Source organism: Eptatretus burgeri, chromosome 8 (assembly GCF_056783735.1).
Source record: "Eptatretus burgeri isolate ZD-2024b chromosome 8, Ebu_testis_v1, whole genome shotgun sequence".
Classification (NCBI taxonomy): Eukaryota; Metazoa; Chordata; class Myxini; order Myxiniformes; family Myxinidae; genus Eptatretus; species Eptatretus burgeri.
The window spans coordinates 80957527-80976831 of record NC_140968.1 but is presented as its reverse complement, the minus strand read 5'-3'; the positions used below and the strand labels follow the sequence as shown (position 1 = coordinate 80976831).

Genomic DNA, 19305 nt, shown 5'->3' with positions numbered 1-19305 from the left:
ATGAAATCAGTACAAGAGCCCATTGTGATTATGAAATCAGTACAAGAACCCATTGTGATTATGAAATCAGTACAAGAACCCATTGTGATTAGGAAATCAATTTACAGGAACCCATCGTGATGAAGAAATCAATTTACAGGAACCCATCGTGATGAAGAAATCAACTTACAGGAACCCATTGTGATTATGAAATCAGTACAAGAGCCCATTGTGATTATGAAATCAGTACAAGAACCCATTGTGATTGTGAAATTACCAACTCCACCAAAAATCAAGGCCAACTCCACACATAGCGAACTGACTTCCTTTATTCTCAAAGCCACTATGTGACTCTCAACAAGATCCTTTCATCTCCTCTCCCTGTCAAGGCTAGAATGCCACAATCAAATGAAAGACCAAATACTAACTGCATTGGAGTCATCAGAAGGAACTCAAATAGGAAAAGAGCAAAGATGGATCATCAGGAGGAACCTGAATAGTATTTGGGTTTCAGCTGCTGCACCTCTACCCTCAAATCCATCCAGGCACAGCCAAGTGAGCCTTACAGAAAACTTTCTGCAATAATTCATTTCTCCCACACAGGTCGATAAAGAAAAATAAAGGGTAAAGGAGATAAAAGAAAAGAAAAACAAGAATTAGAATTAATAAAGAGAAATATGAAAAAGTAGAAAGAAGTGTGAAAAGATCAAAGATGTCGGGAAGAAACCAGATAGAGATTTCAGCAGTTACAACATGTACAAGCTACCATAGGTCCATCATCAGGGAAGCACAGTCCACACAGCATCAGGATATGGTACATACATAATCAAACAGAAGACCAAATATTGCGGTGGAGTCCTCCATCCATCCCATCCATTGGGACCATACTCTGTGCAGAGCATTGGTGCTGCCAAAGCAGTCTCCTTGGTTATTGGGCACAATCCTGGACAGGTCATCACTCCGACACAGGATACCAGCAAGCTGGCACTCATTTTGTCGACCTCAGAAGGATGACAGGTAGAGTCAACCCCACCTGGTATTAATTCAATGGTAGGTGGGATTTGAATTCAAGATCCTAGGATCCCAAGCCCACTACCCTAACCATTATGCCAACACCAGGCATATTGGAGTCATCAGTGGGAACCCCAATAAGTAAGGAGTAAATATGGAGTCATCAGGAGGACCCTGGATAGGATTTGGGTTTTGGAGGAACCCGGATAGGATTCGAGTTTCAGAAGGCAGTTTTCTGGGCAATGTCCTATTCCTAAACTTCATTATGGTCTCTTTGACTCTGGAAAATCCACCTTATCTCTTTGCTGATGACTCCACCCTCTGCCGTAACATCCCCCATCCTTCAGATAGATAGGCATCAGCCTCTGCCCTCTTTGCAGACCATGATTGAATCATGAGATGGTGAAACACTTGGAATACATCTTTCAATTCTGATAAATCTCTCTCCTCAATCTCCCTCTTTCCCTCTTTCTCTCTGAAAGGACCATCTGGTAAACCCTCCCATCTACTTTCCTAACAATCCTTTTAAAGAGGTCCAGTCACTCAAACTCTTGGGTCTCACTATCAGCCATGATCTTTCTTGGGCAAACTACATTTCTAAGTTGGCCTCCAAAGCCAGTTGCCAACCTGGCATCGTCTGTCATGCAAATTCCTTCCTTGGCACACCTGAACTCTAACACATCTAGAAAGCCTTCATCCACAACTTGATGGAATACTGATCTCCTCTCTGGGCTGGCGCTCCTGCCTCACATCTTTCTCAGCTTGATGCCATGGAAAGAAAAGCCCTCAAGTTCATTGGAATCTCCCGTAATGAATCTCAGAAGATGGGTCTATCACTGCCATATTGCAGACAGGTCAGTGGTCTCTGTCTTCTACCGCCTCCTTTCTGGTTTTGCACTCTCTGTTCTTTCTGTGCTCTGTCCACCCTGCTCTTTCTGTGATTTATGCTGAAAATCACAAAATCCAGAATCACCGCTCAACTTCACTCATTCATTCCTCTTTTTCCCCACCTGTGGAACCAACTTCTGCAGTCTCTTCAATCTCATACTTGTCTCCAGCTTTTCAAGGCAACTGTTCTCTACCATCTCAGATCTTTCCCCATCTAAAGCCATGATCTTTTCTACCACTGTTAACCCTCTCCAACCCCCAAGCGCACCTCTTTCCAACTTTCCTGTTTTTCTTTCCTGAGAGTTTGTTTCTGTTGTCCACCCCCTGTGTCCCCTCCTCCAGTTCTCATTCTTCCTCACATCTTTTATCTTAGAAGTCTTTTTCTAATTTTGCCCTAAATCCTACTGTTGTGTGTCCACCCCCCCCCACCCCCTCCTCCTCCTCCTGCTTTTTATTTTGTTATGTTACGTCCTGATCCATTCTATATCCTGGCTCTTCAACCATGAGACTTCACTGAATACAAAAACAAAATTCAGTCCAGGAACTCATCATGATTGTGAAATGAACGGACCAACCACAATTCCAAGCTTCTCGTTTCCATTACTTCGTGGCAAATTTAATGGGAAAGCAAAGGCAGGCCATCACAGCTCACACAATCCATCTGCTACCTTTCCATCTGCCTTGGCGGTTGCTTGAGTGGGTTTTTATATATATATATATATATATTTTTTAAGAGCACGGCAACAGAGGCAACGATGCCATTCTGGCAATTTGATGCTTCGTTGGTGAAACTGCATTGATAGGCTTGAGACCTTTCAAGGTGGGTAAAAGTGTCAAGTATTGGCATAACAAGTTTAAGAAACAGTAATATCAACAGGAAAAACAAAACCTACGGCAGGAAACACTCTGCCAATGTGTGAGATCAATCAGTGTCGTTTACTAAACTTACTTTTGAGGGGGAATTCTCTCCCATTTTCTTTGAGCTCTTCATTTTAACACGTCCCAAAGAGAATTTGCACTGTCGTTGCTCAACAGGATTCCAAATCCTTGTTTGTTTTGTAGATTATGTTGACCAACCGACCTGCAAAGTAACTCGAATGATGAATATCAATTCTTAGCTTGCAGTGTATCAGCTGATATATAGCTGATATTTAGAAGATCAATTAGTTAATCTTGGAGGAATTCCCATGGGTTTTCCTTGGTTTAATATGAAATTATAATGCAAATCGAGGCAATCGATCATACTGCTGCTTTCAAGGCACGATGAGCTCGAAGCTCAGGTCTAAGCAGCTATTCTAAACCAGTAGACCTGTAATTGAAGTCTCCTGATCTCACCTAGGACACGTTTTGGCTGTACTGTGCTGTTGTTCTAAATAATTTCAAACGCTGCACATCACCACAATGACGAAGTTTGGTGTTGGCTTAATGGTTAAGGTGGCTGGCTTGCTTTTGAGGTCGAATTAACACCAGGTGGGTTAACTCAGCCTGTCATCCTTGTGAGGTCGGCAGACTGAGTACCAGCTTAATGGAAACAGAGGGCATTGCATCAGCGGCACAGCCATGCCCCTCGACAATGATGCAGCCAAGTAGCCACAGCGCTGCATATGAATGGAATAAAACCACAATGGCATCTAGAAAATAAATGGACAAAGTAGCACGACCTCTGGAGCAAAAAGAGAATATTTAAATATGATTTCCTTTGCAAGGAACTTCAATGCAGTGGAAGGCCTTAGGCCCATCAAAGCCTGCACAATGGTTGCCAAGCTATGGTTGTTTGTCCCTGCTCTATCTTTTCTGTTTTTTTATTGCTGAATGTCCAGCAAGGAAGCAGCACATACCATTTTGAAGTCTTTGGGATGACTCGGCCTGGGTTCGAACCACCGACCTCCCAGACTCAGAGCAGATACTATAAACATTACACCATTTGATATAATAAACTTTGTGCTATTGCGATGCATGCAGCTGCGATGTGTATATGACGGTGACATAAAAATGAAAGGAGAAACTAGGAAAGGGAAAATTTGAATGCATGAATGTAAGGAAGCACTACCACGATTACTTCTTTAACAGCTCCCAATGAAAAAACCTTGTGGGGGTCGGCCAGGTGAACCTTTGCCCAAGTGTTTCACATTCACGGCTGACCAGACCTGACGTTTGACTGAGGATGGCAGCAACTTGTAATATTTGTTCAGGGTGCTGGTGATAACTCATCAACTCTTCACGAAAGACATCGTTGGGGGTCTTCGACGACCACCGACGACCATGAGTGCAGCGTTCAAACAATCCCTCCGGCTTAGCGTCCTTCCAATGCCGGCACACACATTGATGCATCGCTCTGCAAGCGAAATGCCAGGGTGAGAGTTTATTGCTGTGTCGTAATTCAAACCCAGGATAAATATCTCGGAGGCAAGTGTGCATACATCTAGGCCATCCTGCCAGTCCATGGAAGGAAGAAAACAAAATTAATAGAAAAGGAGACCAGAAAGAAAAATAACCAACAAATAAATTTGAATTGTTCACAAAAGCGAGTGTTCCAAGTTGTGTTATAATAGATTCAACACTCTTGACTAACAAACTTGAAGTGTCCTTACAACTAGCTGATGAAACTCCTCTCCCCTTTCTATCTTCATTCTACAGATAGCTGCTGATCCAAAAGGCTTTTCTTTGTATCGAAGCCCACCGCTTGTACAAATTGATGAAGGAAATTGATTGCTCCCTCCAGTCGCCGATGGCAGAAAAGACGGTGCTAATGAGAACTAGTGTGCCCCTGCATGCAGTGAAATAAAAGAGCTGAGAAATCAATGGTGCCAAAGATTTGCACTGCAATTAGGCTCTGCTTAATGCAATCAAAACCAGTTTAACAATCATCTATCCAATAAAATGGAACTAATCATTATCCCAAGGGTTCTCTCTCCCCATTATCTTTCAAGCTGTTTAACGCTGAGCCAGTTTCCGTCACACTCGGGTGACCTATGGCGATTACCTTGGGATGCAAAATAATTTCGAAATTTTACTATTTAGGTGAATTATTTCAATCTCATGTCGATGATCATTGTTCAGTGTGTGTGTGTGTGTGTGTGTGTGTGTGTGTGTGTGTGTGTGTGTGTGTGTGTGTGTGTGTGTGTGTGTGTGTGTGTGTGTCGCTAAGCGTTTTTCAAAGATCTCTGCTGAAATTATTTTTTAATCACTTTAAAATATACTTTTATCACTTTGTGACGAGTCAAAAATGATGTCAGGGTGTCGGGGCAGCCACAAACGTTCAAAGGTATAAAGGTGGTTGAATTTCGCACCAAGATATTATTATTCCATTCCGATGTACGAGGTGAATTTCCAAGAACAATTTGGAGTACTTCACACAAGATTGTGCGCAAAATAGTTTTCATTTTATTGAAAAGCAGCCAAAAATTCCTTTTATTTCAAATTTTACGTTCGAGCTCCTCCATGGGCCTCGACTTTGTGTCCAAAAATAAACACCGTTCAGTGTGGGCTTGCAGGATTCCTTAGAGGTATGCACACTTGCCACTAAGCTGTCCAGCCTTTGTTTGAATCCTGACCCAGCTATAAACTGTCATCCTAGTGTTTTGCAGACAGGGTCATTCATCAATGTTCGTGGCCTGTCAAGCGGATGGACGTTGAGCCGGAGGACCCGTCGGCCATCGCTGGTCATTGGTGGACGTTAAAGATCTCACAGATGTCTTTCTTGAGGAGTAGACGACTTATCGCCAGAACCCGAACAAATTCCTGTCCTGATTCTGACTGATTGCTGGGAAGGCAAGGGCAAACCAACCAGTGTAAACATTGCCAATAAACGACTTCAGCCACACCAATGATCTGTAAAGAGTGACGTGCATTGATGGTGGTTACAGAAAAATAAATCTCAATTCAAAGGATCGACATCATTCTGTTCTCAGGGTGTAGAAAATCTTGCATTGTTTTTCGATGTGGTTATTTATATTCTGTGCAGGAGGCAAGCACGATGTGCTTTGGTATTAGCATGCTTACCACTTTCCCTGTCAGCTCTTGGGTTTGATTTGCACTCGTCAAGATTCCACTAACTGCCTTATCCGTGCTGCCAGGAAGCCAGGGACTTCCTATAGTTGGTCCCTTGCAAAACATCATTAATCCCAGGGTAACATTCGTATGAAATATGCCTCGATAACTGTTTGTGTGTGTAAATATGATATGTGTGACAATTCTAAATTCCTAGTATCTGCGTCGCTATCCATAAGGAATATATGAGATCAGGTTCATCCAGCTATTTCCGTGGTTCCATTATCCCACTTTATGACTGACCGGTAGTAATTGTGGTCCATACCTACACTAGAAGATGTGCTCACCTGCCTGCTGGATTGTACCTGCAGGAAGTTAAAATTGGATTAATCCGTGAACGTGGTTCATGTTTTCAAAATTTTTCCTGAAACCAAGCTATGCAGCACGTAGTTGTATTTTACATGCTGAAAAACGAAGTTATTAGGATTTTTTTTTATCTCTCCTTATTTTGAATGTTTCTTCATCCAGTGCTTGGAGCTGGCAGGGTAGCCTCGAGGTAGGTACACTCACCTCTTAGCTGTCTTGTCTGGTTTGAATCTCAGCCCAGATATAAACTGCAGACAGGGCGAGGCATCGAAGCGTGTGCTGTTTCTCAGATGGATGTTGAACTGGACATCTCATCTGCAAGCATCTGATGGACTTTAAAGATCCCATGGTGTCCTTCACAAAGACTAGGCGAGCTATCGCTGGCACCCTAAACAAATTACAAAATCCTGCTCTAACCTACAGGGGGCACTGCATCAGAGGTACAGCTATGATTTTAGCAAATTACGTGACCCACAGCCATGTGATGCATAAAAAGAAGAAGAAGTTAAAACAAGGAGCACTTACCATTCTTATCGGTGGAATGACAGAGCCACAGTGGTGTGCATAGGTGGGAAAAGGAAGACTTGATAAACGTGATGGGGTAATTATGAGCCTGGGAATGTACCAACCTGCAGACTTGTCAATGAGCTGGGATCTGAAATTTTACTTGTGGCGACCACTCAGGTGAGCTAAACATATTGATTTTTTTTTGGAACATTATATCTGAAGGTAATAAAAACATATCTTGAACAAGTCATAATTGTAGCTTTATGTCCAAAGGTGGGTCAATTCAACATGGCATCAAAAACGGTGAAATCAAAGAAAAGTCTTTATTACTGAAGTGCAAGTCCCAAATTTTTACCATCGCCACATTTCACTGAAGTTCCTTGATGTTGAAAAATATATCTGTTAACATCTGATTGTAAAGCATAGGTAGCACTTGCATATTCGGTTTTATAATCGACCACATCGATGATTAGTTAGCTGAGCAAATATTGTGATTAAGATGCTTTGTTTCATCTCGTTCGATCTGAAGATGTGATTGTACTTGGCATACCCATCATCAAGTCTGAGACTTTTCTTAGCTGTCATCTTTTGGAGGCATTTTGATGTATTGTCATATTGACTTGAATTTAAAACATTGTTTGTCACTGTTATCGTAAAAAAAATATATACATATATATATATATATATATATATATATATATATATATATATATATACATATATATATATATATATATATATATATAAAACAAACTATACGGACTACATTGTGGCCCAGCCAACTTTCAACCAACATGTAGCAACAACTTCATTTTTAGGTCTTCTTTTTCAGACTTTGGATTTCATTTGTTTTTTGTTCCCAACCGTGTAATATATATATATATATATATATATATATATATATATATATATATATATATATATATATATATATATATATATATATATACATATTGTTACGGTGCCGGTGCATCAGCCGCTAGCCGACCACTCTGACAGAGCCGCAAGTCGAGTCAGCCCGACCGATCGCCCGGAATATAGATCGCCGCCCGGATAACTCCGAGGCTGACGGGTCCTTGTGCAAGAACCGAAATACGCCAATGGGCATACCACATGGGGTAGTGTCGATTGCCAATCTTCAATTTACCTAAATACCCACGTGATCCAACTACCGGGGTATTCCACCCTCGAGGGAACTCGTACGGAATGAGCCGCTTAAGTGAGCCTGTCCCGTGCGCGATTCCGAGCAGCTTAATCGCAGAGAACCGTCGGTCCGAATGTCCCCCTTTTATGGCAAACCAACGGTTTTCTAACTCCCAACACACGAAATGCTCAGTCAATGAAAGAATTGACGCAACGAGCTGAAAACATTTAACAATTGGGGTATTTATTAATAATAATGGGGAACTAGGGAAGCACGTAAGAGCAGAACTATACCGACTATATGAAATGCAATGCAATCATTCACAGCACACAAAGCACTTCACAGTTTCCTACTTATTAGACGGGCCCACAAACACTCGTACGCACACACACACCCAAGAAATGGTGGCTGACGCCTTTAATAACGGACTCCAGCTCGGAGGGACAGATGAGCTGAAACCCAGAACCTATCTCGAACCTCTCCACCTCGTGTGGTCTTCAAGCTGTTCAGACCCGGGCTCCAGCGAGGGCGAGCTGGATCTAATCGCCGTGAGCCGCGATCCTTCTCGAGCTCCAGCAAATCCTCTCGTGTTTCTCAACACGTGCTGGTCAGACGAGGCGCCGATCCTTCCCGTCGATGCGTCGCTATCTCGGAGAACCACCTCCAAGGTGAGGCCGATGAGTCGCATCAAGCCGGGAACCAAGCGGAGAACAAAGAGCTCCACGAACCAAGAACTCCGAGCCGAGCAACCAGCTCAACTCTCTTCCGATGAACAAAGCCTCTCACAACACGAACAAAGAACTCCGAGCCGATCAACCAGCTCAACTCTCTTCCGATGAACAAAGCAGACTCTTTTCAACGAACCAAGCCAGAGCCCAAAAAGCGAACCGAGCCAAGCAGAACGCGAAGGTCTGCTGAAAAGCCAAGCCGAAGCAAAAAGCTCTCCAAAAAGCCTCCAAAGCAGAAAGCTTACTAAAAGCCAAGCCAAAGCAGAAAGCCTTCAAAAAGCCTCCTCCCTAACCCAAGCCAAGCCAAATCAGAAGCCGAAGCTCTACTACTGAAAAAGCCAGCCCGAACAAAGCACAGTATCCCTTTTTTATTCCTATCCGCCCGCTCCCGGCGTGACTCATGCCCTTGTGCTCCATCCCCTGCTCAACCACGGGTGGGAGGGAGTTGTTGAGGTCATGAATCATGGGACGGGAGGGCTCTTCTTCCTCTTCGCAGAAGAGGGGGAGGGGCGTCTCCATTGTGTTATGATCGCTCCCTAACTATTAAATTGAATCGCACAGCGCACTTAATCGATTTCTGCCCACTAAACAATGGAAGGTGAACTATCTAGGGAACAAGCACTTATCGACATAACTGACTAAAGGAACCGGAATGTTGTATGCAATCGAATTCCCAAATTCGTAACAATATGTATGTATGTATATATATATATATATATATATATATATATATATATATATATATATATATATATATATATATATATACAATATTATCTATATTTTTTTATAAACTCTTTCTAACCACAGACTGACTCACTCACTGACTGATATTAAAGATGGGTACCGTCCAGGTGACATAAAAAGCTGAAATTTTGCGTGCTGAGCCGATATACTAGAAAAAAAAGACAGATCGACAGAAAACATCTGTAAATAAAAATATAAATAAATGAAAAAAATGCAACCCGAGACTATGGTGAAGCATGGTAATTTTGTGTGCCAATGGGCATCGAAGTTGATACACTGTCAAAAATCACAGATCAATTGGAAATCATCCGTAAATAAAAATATAAAGAAATGAAACAATATATAAAGAAATAAATAAATGCAGGTGAGCAACCCGAGACAATGGGGAAGCATGATAATTTTGCATGCTGATGGACATTGAAGCCGATACATCAGGAAAAATCACAGAACCATCGGAAAGCATCCGTAAATGAAAATATAAATAAATAAATAAAAAATCAAATGCAGGTGGGTGACCTGAGACAATAGGGAAGCATGGTTCATGTGTAAGCATACCCCGCTAATATATATATATATATATATATATATATATATATATATATATATTTTTTTTTTTTAATTTATTTATTTTTATTTACAGGCCATAAGGCTTGTTGTGGAGCTGCCACACAAGACTCGTACACATGGGCACACAGATGACTACAAGAGGAGACATAACACAGGACTGTTAGATGAGACAAAGACAGCTTGGGGAAGCGCCTTCACTTCCCGGGGCACTCTGTGTACCAACGACACCAAAACAATTGCACTGCATGCAGTGGGACATTTCATAAGGAGGAATTTCCTCCTCCCTATGGATGCTAACTTCTGGGGATTGTCTGTGCTCTTTTATATTTTTTTTACCCTGTGTGCTTTGAGAAAAGTGGGGTTAAGCAATTTGTTCACTCTGTCTGTCTGTCGGTCTATTTCCATGATCAAGTAACGACTTAATTTCAATTGAATGTTTTATTTTGAGCACTGTTGAACATGAATCTGTACATGAACCTGCAGTTTAATAGTATGTACTTTGGCTCTGAATTTGGCAAATTGTATGGCGTCTCATCCCGAATATGCATGTGCACAGCATGGTAAAGCAATTGCTTCAGTCTCTGTCTGTCTGTCTGTCTGTCTGTCTGTCTGGCTATCTGTAAAATATCATTGAAAATCATTTTAACCTGGAAACTTATTGTTTCTCGGGATGGCATAAAGGACACAAACAATAGGCACAAATAACTTATTTAACATGTAAAATCAGTTGGTGTAAAAGAGGGTGCATCAGCGGTGGTAAATTTCAAATTCCATGCTTTTTTTTCCGGCAGTCTTTAAAACTTTTATTTTATTTCAATTGAGTTATATATTTGAACACTGTAGAACACAAATCACCTTGTTTGCACTTCCAAAAACTTTTAGTTTCACAGTACTTGGGAAAAATTTTACACCATCTCAGCTAATCAAATTTGTGATGTGCTCTGAGGGTGGAGTGATAGCGAGATTAAGACAAAAATAGCAGTGCATAGTGATGCAACAACAGAGCTAACTTCGTCCAAAAGATCTGTTTGTTTGGTGCATCTTTTTCTCAAAAATTGTTCCAAAATCGTCAGTTTCTCTGAGAAGACTTGGCAGGGGGTTCAACTCTGGACTGTTCCGTTTAACCCATTGGCTTTCTATGGTTGCCATCATGCCTATTATTCAAAGTTCATGAACAAAGGTAATATTGATCATATGCAAATGCAAAGCAAGAGTTTAAAAGACCCTTCCTATGTCCTTTTTAATCAAGTCTGCATGGGGTAAGGTGTTCCATGAACTCTAATTTTTTTGTGGACATTATTGAGGCTCGTTGAAGAACTAGAGCAGAATGGAAGGGAATAAAATGGAAAGGGAAAAACACCAACAGTAGGTATAAGTGAGAGTAGGATCATGGGGAGGGGGAGAAGGACACATAGGGGTGATCAAGCTGAACACAAGATGAATGGAACACAGCGAGAAGAGGAAGGGGAAAGCGGTGATGAAACAGAAAAGGAACAAACCAACCGACAACTAACAAACAAAAACGGGTGAGGGACAAGGGGAAAATCACAATAACCTGGAAAGGGAGTGTTTGGGAATGGAGTCATTTGGGCTAGAAGAGATCATGAGTATGGATTTGGGAGGGGGGAGGTGGGGGTTAACCTGAGGTCGTGGTCAACAGTTGTCATGAAGCCATGGAGGGAAGAATGGGACTGAACAAACTGGGGATGTTGGTTCCACGGGCGAGAGAAAAGAGGAACAAAGAGTGGAGGTGAGCAGTGAGCTTGAATTGTGTGAGTTTCACAATAAGAGGGTTATTGACAGACCGTGTATGCCTTGCAGAAGCCTGGCAGAATTAATGTATGCCTTGCAGATTTCAAGGGACAGAGCCAAGAGAGGGCAGAGGATGCAAAATTAAAAAAGATGTGGTAGAATACAGAGACCACAAACCTGTCTGCAAAGCGAGTTTTTGGCTTGGACACAGCTTCATTGTGGGAGGTTCCAATGATTTTAAGTCCTTTTCTTTCCATGGCATCAAGAAGGGCAAGGTGTGAGGCAGGGGTGCCAATCTAAAGGGCAGAGCAGTACTCCATCAAGCTTCAAAATAAGGCCTTGTAGGTCGTCAAAAGTTCAGATTGGCCAAAGAACGACCTTGCATGACAAAGGATGCCCAGTCGGCGGCTGGATTTGGAGGCAATCTTGGAAACATGGTCTGCCCAAGAAATATCATGGCTGATGGTGAGGCCAAAGGCTTGAGTGACTTAACCTCTTCAAGTGGTTTGTTGAGGAAGTAGATGGGAGGGTGTGCCCGACATTCGTTTCGGAGAGACGGCGCATGTGTGATTTGTCCGGGTTGAAAGACATATTCTGAGTGTTGGATCGGGATCTTATCCTTTTATATGCTGAACGACAAGCAGGGAAGCAGCACGTACCATTTTTTAAATCTTTGGTATGACTCTGCCGGTATTTGAACCACTGACTCCTAGACGCAGAACAGGTACTCTAACCATTACACCATCTGGGAAAATCATCTGGTAAAAAAAATAAAATAAAAAAACACATTACTTTTGGTTTTTGGTCTTGCTTCCTTTCAGGTGTGTGTGTGTGTGTGTGTGTGTGTGTGTGTGTGTGTGTGTGTGTGTGTGTGTGTGTGTGTGTGTGTGTGTGTGTGTGTGTGTGTGTGTGTGTGTGTGTGTGTGTGTGTAACAGCTTCCCTAAACCTGATTTTTGTATTCATAGCTTCTTTATAAAGGTGTTATTATAATTCCTACTTTATATGTAGAAACTTCTCATAAATGCCAAAATGATTTGGAAAAAAATCTCCACCATAACGAACTTTCCCTAATTGCGTAAATGGGTCATCTTCCTCGACATATAGTGGACTTCTTTTTAAACCATTAACGTCGAGCATTATTCTGATACATTGTGTCTTTGCATGAACCACCGACACTGTCATTTGCTGTCGCAAGTCTAAGAGTTTTTGTCAGACATAATACTTTGGGATTCTTTGCTGTAAAATTTTCGTTCTGCTATAATTGTTTTCAATTCCACACTTTTTTTTTTGTCCTTGTGCTTACTGACGTTTGACCTTGCCTTTCCAGTTTTTGTAAAGGCAAAACGTCAAAATCGCTCAAAAATTCTCAACATCATGCCTTTACGCAATAAATCTGTTCAAAGTATTTAGTACTGCTGTATGCCTTGGAGATGACCTTGGCAGATTTAAAGCAACACTGAAAATGAAGCATTTAATTAAATTCTTGGCATAATCTGTAATTTGTGGAAGTAAAAATGCACTTTTGAGCATGTGTTGTTTCACGAGACATTGAGCATGGATTTAACAACTTAAAAACTCGGACATTTTATGCATACGTTTCCAATCTGCGTTCAGCCACTTTGATGATCAGTGTAGGATAAATGATTGAATTTATTAATGGACAATGTTATCACCAAAATTTATTATTATTATTATTATTATTATTATTATTATTATTATTATTATTAGTATCATTATTCTGAGATACCTGTGCAAATCCCATCATAAAACGTTGTGTCTAAATTTCCCACCATGGCTGTTTGACTGTTCTTGTATCTTCCTGCAAGTTGTCTGGGCTTCACAAGCCTCCATTTTCATAACAGTCTCGTTCTGTTCTTCTTTTAGGCCTTCACCTAAAGACTTCCCCTTTAGTTCGACTCATTTTTTTTTATTTTCTTGCCTTGGCATGCATTTCATTACTTTGCTTTTGCATCTTTCTTTTTCTCTAAAGAAACTTGTCTTTTCAAATTTCTGTTTCTAATTGCTGTTACATCACTCGTTGCTCCTACACCCTATCAATAAAGCCTCTTCCATAAATGTCAAAGCTGTAAATAATTTCATAACTTAGAGCATATACTTATTTTCGCTGGCTTTTTTTGTTGCAAATAGTTTTTAAAAGGTCCTCAAAATAGAAATTTTGACTTTTTGAAGATGATTACTACAATTGTCCTCATCCAATTTTTCCGAATGTAATATAATTTCCGATCTCCTTGGATGCCGAGTTACATGTTTTACATGAAAAAAAAATCTCAAAACAGACAAAGATGTTTCACAGGTAATAACGATGATTACGATTATGATGGTGAATATGGCAAAGATCTCTCGGCATTGTAATTGCACAGGGCCGAGCAATGCGCACTGCCTCAGAGAAGCTACAGCAGAGATTCTCATTCTCGACTACGATGCCACACAGCAGCCCGTTGTCTCGTGTGAACCGATACATCACGCGTCTGATCGAGGCCCGCAGCACGGAATCGGACACGGCCGACATACACTTCTTCTCCTTACGCTACCGACTTGCCCACAAGGAGGCTCAGGTACATCATTACTTTCTTTCTTATTTTTCTTTATGCTACGAGAATATGCCAGGCGACATGGAGGTAAACCTGATTTCTTTTCATTATTGGACTTGAACCTTTTTGCGGGTTGCTTCTTCTTCTACTTTAACCACCTTCGGATATTGAATCTTCATTGATTAACCTTATGATGGGAAGATTCAGGCTCGAGTCTGAAATTCAATTCGACCTTAGATTTATAAAGTCACCAGGTTGATAACAAATCAATAATACCTGTAATACTGTAAGGTATTATTCATTACTTTATGGATGCAAGCTGTCGTTGATGTCAAATACTGAGGCAGTGAGGTTTTGTAATTTCTTTGGTGTCCCCATTTCTGGTGCTGTCACTACTTGGACCATCCGTTCAATAATGTCATGCAAAGCTTAATGAAGCATCTGAAAGTTCTAGTCTTATCAGCAAGACTAGATTTTACTGGGGCTGGATATAACTGGCCTTTCGACCTATATGCTGGACATGCCCCAATCTCAACAGATTCTGCAAGCTAAGCTTTGTTGGTACTCAGATGGGATATCTCCATGGAATGTTTGGGGTTGCAGCCTGATGAATAACAGGATAACTTGGTAGTGTGTTCACCTTTTTGCTGTTTGGAAATGGATTTGTTTTATTGTGCTGTGGAACACAAAAACTACAGCCATTCTGATGCGGTGTCAGCAGGGGGCATTGCTTCTTGGAGTTGAAGCATTTCATCCTCTGATCGGGGATGTAGAGAAAGCTGCCCCATTTGCTTTGCGATTTTGGAGGTTAAAGATCCCAGGGTATCATTCGAAAAGCTGAGGCCATCATATGTTCAGAACCTTTCTAAATTTACGACTTGGAGATCAAATTGGATTGAAGGTAACTTATAAAGGGATGTGGATGTTTAGGTACATTAAGTTAATGGGACTAATTGGGTTAGTACAAGTTCAGTGAATCGACAGAATAAGATAAGAGCATGTGGATTTCGCATGGGTATGATGGGCCAAATGACGTCTTGCATTGATTGTTAAGTTATCTTTGCCACCAAAGGTGTACAGAGGTTGTGTTTTCACCTCTGTCTGTTTGTTTGTCTGTTTGTCTGCCTGTGAGCAGGATATTTCAAAAAGTTGTGGACGGATTTGGTCGAAATTTTGGTGGACACGTTGGGTGTGCAATAAGGACGAAATGTTGAGATTTTGGTGAAAAGCCGGATCTGGATACAGATACGAGAGATTTTTTAAATTTTAAAAGTGATTCTTCACCATTGAGAGATGGTGCCAAAAACGATATCATAGCATGATATCTCAAAAAGTTGTGGATAGATGCGGATAAAACTTGGTGGACGAGTTAGGTAGGTGGCAAGAACAAGCCGATTAGATTTTTGAGGTCCGGATCTAGATCTGGCCTATCAGTGGGATACAAAACGTAAACTGTTCAGCCTGGTGAAGGTATGCGCTCTCCAGAGTGCTATTCTGGTTTTCCCTGTCTTTAAGTAAACAAATACTGGATAACTGATTCCTTCTAATACTCTCGAGCCGATGACTTTGGGAAAGACAAAGACTCATTTTCTAGGAATTGTCCATCTCTGTTAATGCAGCTCTGCTACACAATGACAATTAACTTTGTAGAGATAGATGTTGATTGGGACCACTGAACTGAGACTTTGACTTGGTCATATTTCATTCATATTTCATTAATGACAGCCCCATACAGCCTTTGCTGAAAGGTTCCCTCAACCTGAAAACGTAAGACACTTTCTACTTGGGATTATGAAAAAAAGTTTTATTTCCCCACGCATATGAGGAAAAAAGTGGTGTTGAGCAATTGGTTCATGTCCGTCCGTCCTTCCGTCCGTCCATCGGTTTGTGATCGAGGAACAATGTATTTTAATCGAATGTTCGCTATTTAACACTAATCTGAACATGAATAAGAGAAGTCTGTTGTTTTTCACGTACCTTGGCTTAGAATTCATCCTGACCACATATATGCGCAGAGGCGTTGGACAATTATTTTTACTCCGTCTGCCTGCCTCACAGTCAAACAAAAATGGGAAATCATTCCAAACAGAAAACTTACTTTTTTAAGGGCGTTATAATGGACACATACAACAGGCACGAATAACTAATGTAACGTGTTAGATAGGGTGATGCAATAGCCGCTGGAGAAAACGTCGGTAGAACCCGTATTTTTTTATTTATTTGTACGCCTTTAAACCTCTTTAAACCTTCATTTAAATTGAATTATATATTTGAACACTGTATAACACAAATCACCTTTATAATACTTCCAAGAACCTCCAGTTTTGTTGAGGTCTGTTCAGTTACCAAGTTTGTTGTCGAGCGCTCACCAAGTGGCTTAAGCACTCAAACAAGCACTCCATTCAAAACTGTTGATAAGGATCGACTGGCTTGGCAAGCATAAGCTAACTTCATGGTAACTGATCCCCCATCAGCACTTGGACATAATTATTTATTTATTTATTTATTTATGTGACTTTTACAATCTTTATTTTATTTAAATTTAATTATATACTTGAACATTGTAGGACACAAATCAACTGTCATAATACTTCCAAGAACCTCCAGTTTTGCATGACTTCAATTTAAATAAAGGTTTGATGGGATGATGCATAAGAATGCTGTTTCCAACTGCTTCTGGACTAGACTACTTCAAGAGCACAAAACTTTCAGATTTTTAAAAAAACTATCATTAAAAGCATTATTTTTTGAAAATTTCAGTAACATTGCGTGGGGCATTGTATTCTATGAACTCTCTGGTTTTGTATTGTATATATTCACGTGCATAGCAAGAGTGGCCATTTTATACTTTGGCCACATTTACACTGTCCATTAATCATCTCTCCCATGCGTCTTCAAGAAAGGCAATGCTTCTATCCATGCTGGATCTGTCTGGTATTTTTTCCCCCTCTGTATTTTTCATCATCATGTACCATGGATGCTTTATGCAGAGCGTCGGTTCTGTCAGAGTTTTTTGGCTCAGGTTAAAATCCTGGACTGGTTGCCACTAAAGCATAGGTTAATCGACTGAATGGTCAGGAATTAGGAATCTGGCCAGGATGCTGGTGATAACTTGCCTACTCTTTATCATTGCGGACACCGTCGGTGTCTTTTTAATGTCCACCAGTTAATGCCAGTAGATGGCGACGCGCAGTTTAACATCCATCCGAGGGACGGCGCACACATTGATGAATCACCCTGCCTGTTAAACACCAGGATGACAGTTTATAGCTGGTTTGGGATTCAAATCCAGGCTAGACAGCTCAGAGGCAAGCTTGCATACCTATTGGCCACACTACCAGGCCATATTTTTAATGGGACACATGAAATTGCAAGACTGGAAACAATGGTCCTGGAATCGTGCACCATTGGGCTTTGGTGGCATCCTCCCTTCGCGGAATTATTTATGAAGAAGAACCTCAACTCCTCAAGGTACGTTCAAATCAAATGGGTAATTTGGGAATTTCGCAGGAAAACAGCACAGGTTGCCTTCTTTGACAGAGGTTGCCACGTGAACCATATACTTTGACTTGGAAAGCCCTTTTCAAAGCCAGTTTAGCACCTTTTCCATATGATAAATGCTCCATAATTTTCCATAATTTTCCATAAAATCACCTTTTCCATAATTTTCCATATGATAAATTCCATTGTGCGTGCGTTGCCCCCACAAAAGCAGCATTTGCTTCATCTATGTCGACAAAGTTGCAAAATGGTTTTATACACTGCTGAAAAGCTGTGAATAGCTTTCTTATCTGTAATGTTAATTTTAGTGGTTTTAGAAACCAGAGCGTGAAGGTGATACTACATTTTTTTTTCTAAGTTATCAATTTGAACACATCATACTGCCTTATGAATCGTCCTGTTGCATTGATCACGACACCTGCTGACCGCCTATGCAAACTGGTAGATCATCGCTGCAACAGCTACCCGACCATTCACGCACTGCACAAGTATACATTCGCAGATCGGGGCAGCAGGCAGCTGTTCAGCCATAAACTGACTCGGAGTACAAGTATTTGAGACCTTGACTGGTAGCGCCTTGTGTCTATCGGGAGTGGAACCAGGAAAGGATCGTCGAGCGTACAACAAGTTTCTACAGACTACAAAGTCCCCGAGTCTGGGATGAGCACCTTTATGGCTAGCATAGCAACCGAGGCACAATGCAAACACCGGCGGAGTGAGAGCACACTGTTACGACTGGCCAGTGCTAGCACCATGGCAGTGAGAACACCCCGTTATGGATTCTTGCTAGCTGCTGAGCCAGCAGGAGCACTGGCAGAGCGAGAACAAGCTGTTACAGACCTGCGATCACTGCTGGGCCGACATAAGCACGGTGCACTCATTGCAGGGGAGCGAACATGCTGTCATGGATCTTTGTTGACCGGTGAGCAAACCTGATTATGGTGCGAGCACCGTGGGGAACGGTGCTCCGAGTCAAGAACTGCCGGCTCAAGAGGGTGCGTCCGACAGACAGCTATTAGTCTCATTTTCCTCCTTCACCCTCCTCACCTTTGTTCAATATAAATTTGGAAAAGAAAGTTTGCTTCACCTTGGTATCATACCTGTGGGTATAAAATAGATATTACACTCCTACATCTTCTTCCACAACTAATGTCTTGAAGACATTCAGCCCCTTGAAATCTAAATTTTCATTAACAGGCACGACTTATCCTATGTAAACCACATGTCCAAGCCGACCACTAAAGCCAAGCTAACTGGGCATTCCATGCCAAGCCCGGTCCTTCCTCGGAACTTCTGAACTTCTCACACAATTCAAGGCATAATGGAGTACTTCTCACGTTTTTAGGCAGCAACTCCACATCTTGTTTTTCTTCCTTAAAGCTGTTGACATTGAAGCTTTCAATATCAATGGCGCAATGTATGAAAAGATCGAGGCGTAAGTTCTGTTCATCTCACCAGAGAGAAGTTAGTTTTTTATTTAACTTATTCGGTCTTGCTCCCAAACCTCCGAAACGTTTTCGATGTTCTGTCCTTCCCAGCCCCTCAAAGTCACACATATTTAAAAAGTTGGTG

The 19305-nt window shown here is 41.3% G+C and overlaps 1 protein-coding gene across 6 annotated transcripts in view; it reads left to right on the top strand.

Moving 5' to 3' along the window:
- Positions 1 to 19305, top strand: part of ADCY1 (adenylate cyclase 1) — a 290414-nt gene that overhangs the window by 168862 nt on the left and 102247 nt on the right. For all 6 annotated transcript variants that reach the window (XR_015061083.1, XM_085892788.1, XM_085892787.1 and 3 more), the window contains exon 10: positions 14062 to 14256. Coding sequence is in view for 5 of the 6 variants with exons in the window: in XM_085892788.1 (XP_085748914.1) it covers positions 14062 to 14256 (195 nt within the window). In the remaining variant the exon portion in view is untranslated. The remainder of the gene's footprint in view (positions 1 to 14061; positions 14257 to 19305) is intronic.